The 14,485-nt window shown below is 35.5% G+C and overlaps 1 protein-coding gene across 4 annotated transcripts in view; it reads left to right on the top strand.

Annotated features, from left to right (window-relative positions):
• Positions 1-14,485, top strand: part of LOC107316088 (adhesion G protein-coupled receptor A2) — a 247,657-nt gene that overhangs the window by 88,619 nt on the left and 144,553 nt on the right. For all 4 annotated transcript variants that reach the window (XR_014948908.1, XM_015867228.3, XM_085555213.1 and 1 more), the window contains 2 exons: positions 6,947-7,018; positions 10,725-10,796. Coding sequence is in view for 3 of the 4 variants with exons in the window: in XM_015867228.3 (XP_015722714.2) it covers positions 6,947-7,018; positions 10,725-10,796 (144 nt within the window). In the remaining variant the exon portion in view is untranslated. The remainder of the gene's footprint in view (positions 1-6,946; positions 7,019-10,724; positions 10,797-14,485) is intronic.

Here is a 14,485-nt window from a genome sequence, read left to right as displayed (position 1 = left end):
GTATAAGAACTGCTGTGTGAGCTGGGAATTCAAATGCTGTGCTGAATTTGTACTAAATGAAAACGGGCCAAGGAGAAAGAATCTGGGAAAAATGAAATGGTTTATTTTTATGACAAATTACATGTAGTTTTGAATTATGAGTAACAAAATACTAAGCTAAAGGAATTCTTTGCATTCTCATTTCAGATGCCGTTTGGTTGCTGTCATATTTAAAATGAAAGTGCAATTTATTCTGGGAAAATTAATCCTTTAAAATGTTTTCTAAGTACATGTAGAAAGATGCATCAACAGAAGCTCTGCACCAAAAGTTTATCCTGCTTTACCATACTGTTTTCTCACTTTTTCTTTGACACACTCTCCCTTCAGTTACAGTACTCAGAGCAAGTCTGTGCAACTCAACCATTATTATCACAGTGAAATGAAATACATAATATTATTCTATGGGATACTTTGAGAGAGCAAACTGCTGTAAAGCCTGTCTGTATCTCTGCTCTGTTTCAGCTGCTGTGATTGATATGGTTCAGCATTTTTAGGTTTCTTCCTAAATAATGAATAATTGCTACATTGCCACAGCACATTTGATTTGAACGATTCATCTTCATTATTATTCATTATCTTCATTATTTAAGATTAAAAAAAAAAAAAATACGGCAATGTCTTTTCTGTTGCTCTATTGGCCATTATTGCTGTCATAACAACTGGTCTGACACTTCCAGTCAGTCCTTAATACCTTGAATTGCCAACAGTTGTATGTCTGTCCAGTCCCATAGTGTGTTCTGTTTTAGGCAATCCAAACAGTAATTGCTTGGATTAAAAAAGAAGATGAAAGGAAAATGCATAATAAGGAAGAGTACTACCACACTAAGCAAACAAGCAGGCAAAAGACCTGTCACCAGTGTCTGAAAAGGCACAGTTATTGTTTGTGTTTCTGGGGTCTGGAGTTTTGTAGGAGCACTGTGTGCTTTAGTTGTTGGTAGTGATACCAGCCCATTTCTACTGTGCATGGCCAGTAATGCAGTCACCAACGGTGGAAATGAAAACAAGTTTTGGTAATATCAAGACCATCGAAGCATCACTGTTTTCACTGCAGAGTATACACTAGATGTGGTCTTTCATCATTGGTTATACTCTTTCCCACCTCTGTGATCACAATGGTGTTGTAAAGTGAATCTGAGTCTGTTTCCATTTCTGGGGCAAAAGTGCCATTCTGTTCAGTTTGGGAATTTAACTTGAGAAATAAGTGGAGGATGTGAGCTTATATTTTTCCTGTTGTTGTTTCATAGTAATATGCAAAATGTGGAAAGTCAGTCGTATTTCATTGGTATTTGGCATCTGCTCAACAACTGATTGCTCTTCTCAGAGCTTTTTTGGAAAGTTTGCAGCACCATAATGACAGCTTTCTAAACACAGATGTCCTCTTGGTACAACCTATAATTTTTTATGAAAGATGTATCAATGTCAGAAATTTGAATGAAGTACTGGAATTAGTGGAACATTCTTGTTAGGAATAAGTATCAAAATATCTACAGTCTATCAATTGGAAGCTGGGGGAAGATCCTGCAGAGTCAGGAGGTGGAGACTTGGATGCAAAATGGCCAAGCTGTCAGGATGCAGTTTAAGATGAGTTGATTCTTTTGTTAATTGACTGTGTGTGCTTCAGCAATTTCCCCACAATGTTTTATACTGCGTAAGTGTGTACAGTGAACTTGAGGCATCAAGAATCTCAAGGACACATTTAGATAATTAGGGCTTAGGCTATGGAAGATGTCTAATAGCTGAGAGGCTGGGAGTAGCTTTTAAACGTAACTGTAAAGACCCATTAGTAGTCTCTTCCTCTTGTTTCATCTTCATCTCTGCAAAGCCATTGGGAAGTGAATATTTCAAACACGATCAATCAAAACAAGATTTCCCCTCCTTCATTCAGCTGTTATTGTTGAGGTAATTCCTCTTCGGTATCATAAGTCAGTAAAAGATGATCAAATCCCAATGGCTTGTGACAGCAGTAGTAAAAGGCTTGTGCTGATATTATTAAAAGAATTCTTCCTTGTTACTTGCATTGAGATACAAGTTATCTGTGTACAAGTAAGAAGACAGTGCCTAACTAATATTACAGTTTTGTAAGTTCAGACTTGTAAGGGAAAAAGATACTCTCCTCTGTTGACCGCAATCATTTGAGATTTGTTTCTAATAATGGAGTCTATTCTGTGTTCTTTTTCTATTCCTGTTTAGGTAAGATCAGGGTATCATGCAGTAAATACCTCTAGCGTCTCTAATAAAATGAGGGGAACGTACATCAATAAATTTTGTAGTATTTTATTTTTTCTGCACTTGTGCAGCCAAGAGTGCTGTGTTTATGGCTACAGCTATCTTCATGGATCCTTCATCTATCTGTAATTGTAAAAGGCACTTTGGTTTTGATTTATTTTCAGGTCACGCCTGTGGATATATAGACTTGCACCACTAATGAAACATCATTCAGATTTGGAATAGATACATTTAAAAAAAGAATACTCCATCAGTAATGATGCAAAACCATAAATATCAGTTATAAAATTCTCCTTTTTTAAGCCTTAACTGGGTCATGCTGCAATGATTCAATATTATTGTACTGGGGTTCCATTCCTTTTCTTTTGCTTTTGGTTGATGATAAGATCACTTGCATTGAATACACATGCCTGCATGCCTGTGTGTGGCCCAAGCTGGGCTGAGCTTGGTGTGCCTTGGATTGTGACCTTTTGCCAAACCTCAGCAGTGGCTGTTGGGGAAAAAATGTAAACATACAACCAAATTTACCCTAGTTTCCTTATTTAGCTTCGTGAAAGTTGATACTTCTTGCTGTAAGACTTATATGTAAAAAATTGCTACTTAGAAAATAGGAGATGCTAATTTAATATTTTAATAGTATTAATTTTGTGTAAAGTACAAATGGAAAGAAAGAAAATACTCCTAATGTAGAATGTACATAGTAAGTGATCATTTAATTTAACTTTATTATTCACATTTGGGGCTTACACAACGCCAAGAAAGAAAACACCTATTTTGTTAGGCCAGAAATATATGGAAACATTATGGAATAATACTAATTACTGAGAAAGTAGCAGGACTGTGGGTAGTATAATCATCTACAATTTTCTGAGAATATCCTTACTAAAATGACCTAGGTAGTTTAAGTGCAATTTCCAAAATAAGAAGACCAGATGTCTTTGTTTGGGGCAGTGCAAGCCATGGACGTTTTTCCTTGAAATAGTCTGCCTCTGCTAATGTGAAACTGGACGTTTTTATTCCTGTAGATGATAGTTTAGGATTAGGCTGTTTTTTTTTTCCAATGTGGTTACAAGTTATGGAGAAACAGGAGAGTTACCATAAAATGGAGCACGAAATATTTCAGTAATTGGGAGACCTTTTGTCTATTTGGTTTGACTGTCATTAAAGCTCACCTGGAAACAGTTTGCCACTCCTCCTGATTCCATTGTTGTGAGCTGCTGATCACCTCCTACATCCAGTATTGTTAATTCCTCTAGTTAGGACTTGTGGAGCATTTAGATGAGATGGCAGTTAACAGAAAATATGCATAATCGGTGTAAAGTTTAAAACCATCAGTTACCCCTGTTTAAAATGTGTTTGCTCTGAACTATGCATTTAAGTTGTTTTTATGTGGATTCCAGTGTGAAGCATGAGGTGTAAAGCAGCGTAGGTCCATAAAGTGTATTGTATCAAACTGGCTTTTTTTTTTTTTTTTTTTTTTTTTTGCTTGTTTGCCTTTTAAATTCTAAGAATGCTGAAGTTCAGATAATTAGGACAGTGTCCTTTCTTTCTTTGCCACGTGGGCTCATTTCTGCAAACTAAAGAACTCCCTTTGACCTGTTTAGTTACATATTTAACCCAGTAAAAAGCAGAAGGACCTGCATTTCATTCAGAGGGTATAGTCAGTAGCGCAGCCTGCAGGAAGCTAAGCTCTGGTGTTTGGTGTGAAAAGCATGAGAGCAGACCAGATGTTTTGGTATGAATACTTGAAGGTTTCAAAAAAAAAAAAAAAAAAAAATTAAAAAAAAATGAAGCATTTGCTCACCCACACACTGAGTAATGCTAAAGAAAAATACATTCATGTCAATTAACTTTTTACCAAAGGTATTGAACTGTCTTTCATGGGACTCTGGAGAAGAGACTGCAGAAGTTCTATGCAGTTTTTTGTTATGAGCAGGTGCAGAGAAAAAGCTTTTTGCAATTCTTACTGAGTGCTTTCTTGTCACAAAAAATGTTATCAACTGTATTTCACTTGTGATATAATCTGCAGCTGCCACTTTCATCCAGGAAGTTCCACACGAATGTGCGGAAGAACTTCTTTACAGTGAAGGTGACGGAGCACTGGAACAGGCTGCCCAGTGAGGTGGTGGAGTCTCCTTCTCTGGAGATATTCAAGACCGTCCTGGACGCCTACCTGTGCGACGTGGTGTAGGGAACCTTTGGCAAGGGGGTTGGACTCATTGATCTCTAGAGGTCCCTTCCAACCCCTACAATTCTGTGATACTGTGATATCCTGCAGGAGGAGACACCACAAGAGAGAAAACTGCTTTGCCTGGGTTAGGGAGTAGGGCAGAGTAGGGTAGGAGGATGTCTGTCATCACTATTTCTCTCTGTTGTCTGTGGAACTGTGTGCTCTGATGGCATGTTCTTAAGTACCAATGCAAGCGGTAGCTCTGAGATTTGTGTTTCTGCCTTTGCTCTGTGTGGTGATTTCCTGGAGAAATAAAAGAACTTATACCTAAGTCTGAAGTTGTCACAGACTGTTGTGCCAAAGTCATCGCAGAGCTTGCAGCCTTCCCACAAATGCTGAGATCACCATTAAGGGGTGATGCTTGGACATCACCTATTTATGGCACCTTTCTTTACATGTCTCCTGAACTTCCCCATTCCCCTTCTTTTTCCCTGCCTGTGGGTGATCCTGTTGTTTACTTAAGACTCTGGGGAATTTTATGGGCTCTGACTCATTCCTTTTCTCAGTCAGGGCAACTATAGTTGTGTCTCCATATGGCACACTAACAGGGAGGGACTAATACTTCTCCGTTTTATGCTTTCTGTTAACTTAGCACCTGCTGAGGGTCTGTCATTGTGGCTCAGGTAACTAGGACTGACCTGTGCTATGTAATTCATGTGCTTAAAGTACGTGTAAATACAGATATGTACATATATGTACACGTCCTTGCATCACTGTTTAGAAGTTACATTAGTACTTGAAAAGTTTAGTAGTGTGTTTTTAATATTTCCTTATAATATCCATTGTATTTGTGTTGAGCTCAGATTAACCTATTTTATTGACTTTATTTTATTTGCATTGTGAATGAATAATGGCTCATTAGTGAAAACAACAACTGAAGCAAAGGAATTTTGACATACCTAAATGAAGCTAAGATAAAAACAGTATGAAGCAAAATCACTGTTTTTTGTAGACACATTGCTAAAATGCTTTCCAAGATGTTTCATAGCTTTATGGATCCTTGTTGCCTCAGTTTAAGTACTTAATCATACTGTTAGTAAGTATGTGTAATGCTATCTGCATTTTAGTAGGACTCAAAGGACAGCTTATTGTTTCCTCTCTGTTTTAAATCCATAACTTCCTTCCTACCTTTCTCCTGTTTATTTTGTTCAATGAAGTCACAAGATGAGGTGCGACACATAGTTTGCCTTCTGTGCTTCTTTAGCTCTGCATTTCTAATATGCAAGGCAAGGCTTCTTGTACATAAGTAATTGTGATGCAGGCTAAATGCTGAATTGACAGTTATGAGTCAGAGACTTTGACTAGGGTCATACTGTTCCTCAGCATCATTACCATAAACAAAAAGGATGTGAAGCACAAGTTTTTGAAACTGCATTCAAAATATGTGAAAAAATTACTGATAAAAATACAAAAACTGATTAAAAAATAAATTGAAATTCAAATTAAAATATGTCTTAGCATGAGTTAAACATTTAGGATGTATTCTCACCCTATTGAGAGGGCAATCCTACTTTGAGGAACCACGATTTAATTCAGTGTGCATTTTATTTGCAATAAAATAAAGAGAAATAAGGTGACTGACCGCTGTCATTTGGCAGAGGTGAAACATTGGCTGGTATGTGCTGGAAGTGGCCAATCTAAGAATCAGCGCTGATATTATTGCACACCAGTCATTCCCTATGAATTATAAATTGACAGAAGATGAACAGTGACTGTGCAAGAATTTGCAGTGTTTGTCTCCTAGGCCTGCTTATCTAATTGCACTGAAGGCATTTCCTCAGTGTTCACATCATGAAGAGGCCTGAGACAATTCCATAGTAAATCTCTGTGGGGACTGAATTGAGAGCAGTGTCGTGGCCCTGAGCACTGTGCCAAGAGCAGTTGAGATTACTAATGCCAGTAAGATCTTCTTTATCTGAACAACAACCGATCTTCTGGATGTCACCAACTACAAAATGAAGCACCTATCTAAAAACGTGAGAAATTACTTGTATGTCAGGACAGAAAGCTGACCTGTCTGTTTATATATTGCATGACAGATGCTTTGCCTACCTTATGTCAAAATGAAGAATGTATTAAATGTAAAGTGCACAGCATAAGTAATAAGCAAATCAAAAGGCTCTTATTTTGCTGACTATTTTATTCATTCTTTGATTAAAACATTTTTCCTGGGGCAAGAATGGCTGGTAGGCTCGTTTAGAAAATTACAAGGAGGAGAATAATTAAAACAGGTATTTTTAAAATCTAATCTTAACCTTATAATCTAGAAAAACATGTTTTTATAAACTGCAAAAGATGTAATGGTTTTTGTGTTGCAATTTAAAAGAAATGACATTTTTTACAGAAGACGAATGAAGGTTAGAATTATATTACATTCATCATTCCTCTGGTATAACACTCGTACAATAGGGAAAGTGATAATTAATTGCTCTTTCTCTCGTGTCTTTCTAGAGATCTGAAGAATAATTTGATTAGCACAATTGAGCCAGGGGCCTTTCATGGACTTTCAGAGCTGAAGCGCCTGTAAGTATTAATTCCATTTGAATTATTCTGAAAATTGTGTTTGTATCAACATTTCTATCCTTGGGCAACTCACATATGCCACCAAGCAATAGTAGTGTGAGGACGCTGTCTGGAGAATAAAAAATTACACGCTGTACTTTTTACATTTACCATCCTTTTTCCCCTTTCTTTTTTTCCCATTTAATATACGTTTGCTTTCCAACGCACCTAATTATTGGCGTAGCAGACAGTATGTCGCTGAAGACATTCATTCATCAGAAATAAAACCAAGAGATTTAAATAATTGTAAGCATTGCAATGCAAGCATAGCTTTGTGCTGTGCTAAGGTTTTTTGTTGTTTTTTTTTTTTCATGACCTACAGTTTACTTACATTTATCACAGGCCAGGTCTATAAAATAAGTTCTTAGAAAAGAAACCTTTCATCTTTCTGAGCTTGCCTACAGTTTTCTTAGCTCTTGCGTTAACTCTGCTGGATATTTTGGTGTTTTTTTTTGCCATTTTAATAAGAATACTTATGCAATTTGTCCCTTGTCTGTCATTCCTGTATTTCCTCTCACTGCCAATCTTCTCAAAGTACTTTCAGAAGTACTGTTTTTTAAGCTATATTTGTAAAAAGGTAAAATTATCAGTTACAACAGTTCTACAAGGGAAGCTTTTTACTTTTAGTTAACAAGATCCTCCTTCATTCTTCACAACCTGAAGCCTCTTTTTAAAGTGTTCCAAGTGCCAGCATCCATATGGCCATGCAAAGCAGCCATCGGCATGTGCCTGAGTCTGCCTGGCATTGTGCACACTGTCTCAGGTGAAGAGACACCTGCAAAAACAAGAAATACTTTAGAATGGTAAGATTTAGATGAGGAGGAATGCAAAGCCAGAAAAAAAAAATCTTTCTCCTTTTTTTTTTTTTTTTTTTTTATTCTGAGATTAAATCTATGATTGAACCATGTAAGAAAAAGTTTCTATCTCTGATCACACAGCTAGCAGTGTTTTCTGATGCCAACCAGTAATTTTTTGTGTTTGGTCACAAAGCCAATGATGTACTTAAGAAGTCAGAGCAGCATATACATTTTTAATTTAAACCAATACACAAGGTTGACACTTTTGTGCTCGCTGCATTTAGTGATAAAACAATGAAATGATCAAAACGAGCGCTAATTATTGTTTTGGCCACGTATTCTAATAACACAACCCTGACCTCTGGTGGGAAAAATGGGAAGCCTGTTCATGTCCTGGGCTGCATGCAGGAAAACATACACAGGTGAAACTTAAATCAGCTGCCAGAGAGAAGTGCAAGAAGGTCAAATCATTTGATGTTAGTAAAAATGAGAAGAAATGGCTCTGAAAAATAAGGAATGGTAGTGTTAGGATTTCTCAAGGATAGAGCTGAGAAAGTCTCCTTGTTTCTGGCATGAACATGTAACACTGGGAGTAATCAAGAGCCAGAGAGTTGATTAATTACCAGCTTGTCAAGTTTGATACAAATAGGTATAATTTGTGGTAAGAAAATCTATGCAGTCTTCAGCACTTCAACGATGGGGTAGCAGACAGCAGCGTAGAAGCAATAAATACTATAAACTCCTGTTGAATGCTGAATGGTCATTACTTTAAAGCTGTACTTTATATCTTCTTATTTCACATGTTGATGTTGGTGTAAAATGGGCAATTGCAGGAAATACAACTATGTCAAGTCAGGCAGATGAACAGCAGGCTGCCAACATCAAAATGTTTTCTGTAAATTATTTTTGGAAATCTTCTAATTTGTATTTGAATGAAAAATTGAATTATTTTAAGGGTTTGCTTTAAAAGGGACACAGAAAACTGATGAAAATTGAAAATGTATGAAGCACTAAAATTATGACACTTGGTTATTCAACAGGGGAGAGTTTTGCTTTCTCTCACATCAATTTTACAAGTTGGTGTTATTAAAGTAAATGTCTTACTTCTGAAAAGGAACACCAGCTTTGTACATTATGAATTGAATAACACCTAATATAATATGTATTAATCTGGAGGAATATGCAGAAAGCTATCTTTTTGTTTTGCCTTAAAAATAGGTTTTATAATACAGATATTTCAGCCACATACATCTTACTGTGAAAATAACACTGATAAAAGCCTTCAGAAGGAAGGCTTTTGCTTTGTTAAAAATGCCATTTTACTGTGTAACATTCTGAGAAATATGTGCTTGTTTTGATTAGTTTAGGTCTAATTTACTTCTTCCACTCAACTTATGCTCCACATTGTGGTGCGATTTGTCCTGTATGTCTTCAGATTTTTCTCAGGCTGAAATAAAGCATTACACAACTAAGAATTCTGAGTGGGTTCTTGTTTACTATTTAATTCTCTAAGAGAAAGATAAAATAAATAAATATAAATAAATATAATATAAATAAATGTGTACCTGCTTTGAAGTTGTGTTTTAAGAGTTTGTTTGTAGCTTTCACTAGAAAAAAACAGAGGATAACAGCTACTTTGCAATTATGGCACTGTATTGTTTTGCATACTGTTTTCATCAGCTGTTGCCTACTTCATATCCCTGATTAGCATTTAAGAAATATTTCAATTCTCATGTAATATTTCATCATTTCATTGCACAGCAATATATTTTCTTTGATGGGAGAAGACTTTGTAGTGAATTCTAAAGATGTTGCCTTCACATTCTAGCAGACTGGGTATGTCTCCATGAAAGCAACAACTGGATTTATCAAACTTATTCATCTTTATTTTTCTGTTTTGATTATTTTTGTGTTCTCGTGTAAAAGAGAAAGATACTGTTGCACAATGCTACAAAGAACTTGAAAGGCTTCCACTGATTCTATAAAAAAAGTATATTCGGATAAATTTTAATGTATTTATGGACATTTAATCATTTAAAATACATAGATTGCTGCAGTTATACTTGGGGGAAAAAGAATAGTCGATATGAAGGAAAACTGTCGTCAAGGTTGAAAATTGAATACTTGAAAATTAAACACTATTTCAGAATACTCCCAAGAGCAGAATTCCTGTTGTTATCACAACATGATTGTTTATACTTACTTTTGTCACCTTCCTAAAAGGATTCTGTATGTTTTGTTGAATGTATGAATCATGGAGAAAGCACTCATTCATCTTTCTACAGACAGCAGTTACAGAATGTAGTGCTTTGTAGTATCCGTTGTCTGAGGCAGCCGCAGTATTGCTCTTGGAAGAGATTTTCTAGTGCTTATCAAGACTGAACTTCTTACTGCCTGAAAAATCAATTGCTTCTTGGTTTCTGTGATTTCTTCAACAAGAACAGTACCCATGAGAAGATACATTAGTGAACTGTAAAAATGTGTCCATCTTGGCTAACTGTTGCACACAACAATGTGAAGGATACATAAAGGTTTTCAAAAGTAAACAGACAGGTGCTAGTAAATGTGTTAAAGAAAAAATCTGTTGTTTTGAAGATATGTTTTGCTTTTTCATTTATATAATCACATTTTAATGCAATTACTATAAGTTGCATTGTGGTATGTTTAAGTGTGGAATATTGCTTAATAGCCTTTATGTAATGTTGTGAAAGCTGTTTGATTCAGTTATGTTACTAAAGAAAGCTTTATTTCTCTCTCGTATCTTGACTCCTTAAGCATTAAAATTAAAGAGGCTGTATGTGATTACCTGAGTATGTATATGAATAATGTAGAACTAATGTTTCTCTGTTGTGGGCTTTTTTCTGTTTCAGGGATCTTTCAAATAACAGAATTGGTTGCTTAACACCAGAAATGTTTGTTGGACTTAACAGTCTTCACAAACTGTGAGTATAATACTCCTCTTGTTTTGAATAAGAGAACTGTTACATGGCTTACTTGAGTACAGTTGTCAATAAACTTTCATTATATCAAAATTAATTTCATGTAGTCTTCCCATAAAAGTGAAAAAGTCTATACTAAGCCCTTGATTGTGATGACTTGAGACTTTAAAGATGATGGTTCTGTTTTCAAATGTAATATGTATCAAAACTCCAAATATAACATAAAACACTTTTGCACTGTAGAGATGCTGTATGTGACATTTCTGTTTGCATGTCATAAAGGTCAAACACCCAAATAATGATTCATAAAGTTGGTTTCTAATGCTGGTTTCTAAAACTGATACATCGAGCTTTTGATTCACTGGAGATCAGTTAGAATTTCATAGGTTATTTTTGTCCCTAAAATGTATCACAGAAAGATGTAAAAGCATAGAAAAAGATACATAAATTGTTCTTTAAATTTGGAACATTAAAGGTACTCCCAATTGCTTGAGTAATGTGAAATTTAGACTGTCCACTGAAGGTGTTGTGTTTTTCATGTAATTTGTTATCTTACTTTCTGAGTCATTAGTCTATCATGCATTGTGGCACTGGAACATGCTCTAGAGAGTAAAGCAATCAACTTACATCCTTATGTCTCAGCATTTAGTGGATCCATAGATTTTCAGGCAGTTAGAGAAGAAGCACTCAGAAAACAGAAGATTATGATAGTATACCTGATATGTTTAATTTCAGGGATAATCAGATGAATCTGGAAGGTATAAAATATGTGGTGGCCAAATTTACTTGAGATACTAAGTTTATCATGGCCTGGGAGACCACGATTAATTTTTGAGGAATGACAGAAACAGTGGAGAGAATTCCATGACAGCACAGTAAAATGGCAAATAAAACTTAATGGAAGTATACATTAAGTGAAGTAAGGAAGAAAAAAAGTTCTGGGCTAACCAGTAAAAGTCAGGAAAGATGTTTTGAGATGATAGTGTGTAATGTCACTAAAACAATTGCTCATTGCTCAGTATCACTTTATATATATACATATACATACATACACACACACACACACATATATATATATAAAACTAAAGGATGAGAGAACGAATCAGAGAACATATATAGTACTACAGAAATAAAGCTAAACATTTTGAATAGTGTGGGCAGTCTGCTCAGTCCACTGAGCTAAGAAACATGACCAAATCTCTGAAAGGCTCAAGGCTTACTTACTAGGAATGAGTAAGTTACCTGCAGCTTTCCTGGCTGGGAAAGGGACAGTTGAGAGGAAGGGCAATATGATACAAGACTCTAAAAATCTGAATCACATAATAGACATAAACAGCAACCTATTTTTCATCATCTCTGACAATACAGAAACTGGAGGATACTGAGAGAAAATACTGTGAGGCAAACTGGAAAAAAATCAAACCAAAAGGAAGGTTTGTTGTCGTTATTTTTTAACAAAAGACAAAGCTGTGGAACACTTTGCTGCAGGATGCTGTTAAAAATTTTACATGAATTCAAGAGGCTATGGACAATATTATAAAAGAGAAATCCCTGCTGGATTACTGAATTCATAGAAACCTGGTATTGTTCAGGAAATTCTTGAATTTCAAGTATTTGGAAGTTGAGAGAATAAATGGAGGAAACAATATTTTGTTACGTGCTTTTCAGTGTATCCTGTTGAGAAAGACCCTTGAGGGCACTGCATTTTTATTGGTGTCTGCTTTAATTCCTAAATCAGGAATCAGTCCTGTATCATAGTATGTTACAGGTCTGGAGCTTTGCGTTTTCTTTCTCTCCAGGTCAGTTTTGGCATAACCTTGAAAAAACTGGGAAATCTTTCTAGAAAAATCTGCCAGGAGGTCAAAATGATGCTGGGTAAAAGGCCCAAATCTGACACGCTTAACTTGATGCATTATTGAGAATAACTGCCAGATCTCCTCTGATGTGTATACATGAGAAAAGACAATAGGAGGAGCCTTGATTAATTCAAAGTGGTGAGGCCACCTTCTAGACAACATGAGCAGCCTCAACAGAAACTGTTCAAATCCATGCAGTCTTGGGAAAAAGTAAAAAAAATATTATTCATAAATGTTCCAAACCGTCTTAACTGCTAAATTTCAGTCTTGTGAATATAAGGAACAGAAATTAATTCACAGTGAGTTTTCAGCATTTGTTCTGTGGCAGTGTTTGGCTACACTTGTCCTTTCCCCTGGAGACCAGGAAAGAGAGTGGAATACTCCGCATTTTTGGCAAAGTTCAGTAGTTTCCAAGCTGAACTAACATAAGCATTACAGGTTCCTTTGGTAAAACCGGTTCCCATATCCTTGCTCCCTCTACTAATCAAACTCTGACCATTCCACAGTTGCTTGCGGATTTTTTTCTAAGCATATGCATTTATGGCTATCACAGTGGTTTCTTGTCTCAAATCTTTTTAAGCATCCTAGGTAAATATTTATCTTTTCCTCAGTGTGAGGCTAAATTTCATTTCCAAGTGAGTGAAGACTCAGCACTTTTTGCATGGTTTTACTCTGTGGTTCCAGTTTATAGCTGAACTTTGATGCCTTTCTTAATTTAAATACTCAAGTGAAATTCTTGTTGCACTTTTAACTTTGAATAATATTATTTAGTGAAATTATGTGACCTACTGTCTTCAAGTACGCTCACATCTAAGAAAATGATTCTCTTAATGTTGACTAGACTTTGGTGTTGTTATTACCAGATTTTACTTTCATGTATTTACATTTCTGAGCCAAAACTGTTATAGAAGTTAGAGAAAGCTCTAAATAGTCAGTCACAAGGCTGTTTCTGCACAACACCAGCAGCATCACACTCCCCCACTCTTCTGTCTTGTCTATTAGCTTATAGTGTTGTACCATAAATGTTCTTAGTCTCAGTTTCTTCATCTTTGTGGATGTTACGTTTGTGTGTCAGTACGTAAAAGAATGATTCTGGTAGACTTGTTAGTTTGACTTCACTTGTACTTGAAGCAGTTACTGATTGAGTTCTGAAAGAAACAAAGATAGAAAAAATACTGGCAAATTGTAAAAGATAAAAGAAAAACCCAATATGCTTTTACTGAAGACGTATAAAGAAAATCAGTTGTTTTCTAGAAAAGGATAATTATTGATTGACTTTATTATATATCTGGGATTATATTATATCAGAAGGAGAAAATGTAAAATTTAAACTAGATTTTTTCATGTGAGTAGGACTAGTATCAAAGATCTATCTATCTGCCCAGGTATTTTTGGATTTTAACTAGTTCTACAGCTTACTGGTCATTCTGTGGGTGATCTTAGGAAAGATAATTTCTGGAATCTAATGATGCATTTCCCACAAAATACACGTATACCAGTTGACCAATATCACTGAAAAGACAGAAATAGTAGCAATTGGATATATTTGGGCTATATATAATGACTGCAATTTCTCACTTGTGCTAATATTTGTTTAGTGTAGAAAACAACCTTCTTTTATTAGACTTTCCAAAGAGTAACTTCATTTTTTAGTAATTCTTGCAATCTCTCTATGCTTTCTGGCTTTTTACTGGCATTTTCTGTTTATTGTTGGCTCTCTATATCTCTGATCTTTTTAAAAAAATTATTTCTCAGTGTTTAGTTATTGGTTCACTTGATTATATCATTGAGGTCATCCTACATGCCAATTCATGTACTTCAATAATTCCTCTCCAG

The sequence above is a fragment of the Coturnix japonica genome, chromosome 8 (assembly GCF_054131305.1).
Source record: "Coturnix japonica strain WE chromosome 8, WE-NBRP24, whole genome shotgun sequence".
NCBI classification, from domain to species: Eukaryota; Metazoa; Chordata; class Aves; order Galliformes; family Phasianidae; genus Coturnix; species Coturnix japonica.
This window is presented reverse-complemented; position numbering and strand designations above follow the sequence as displayed.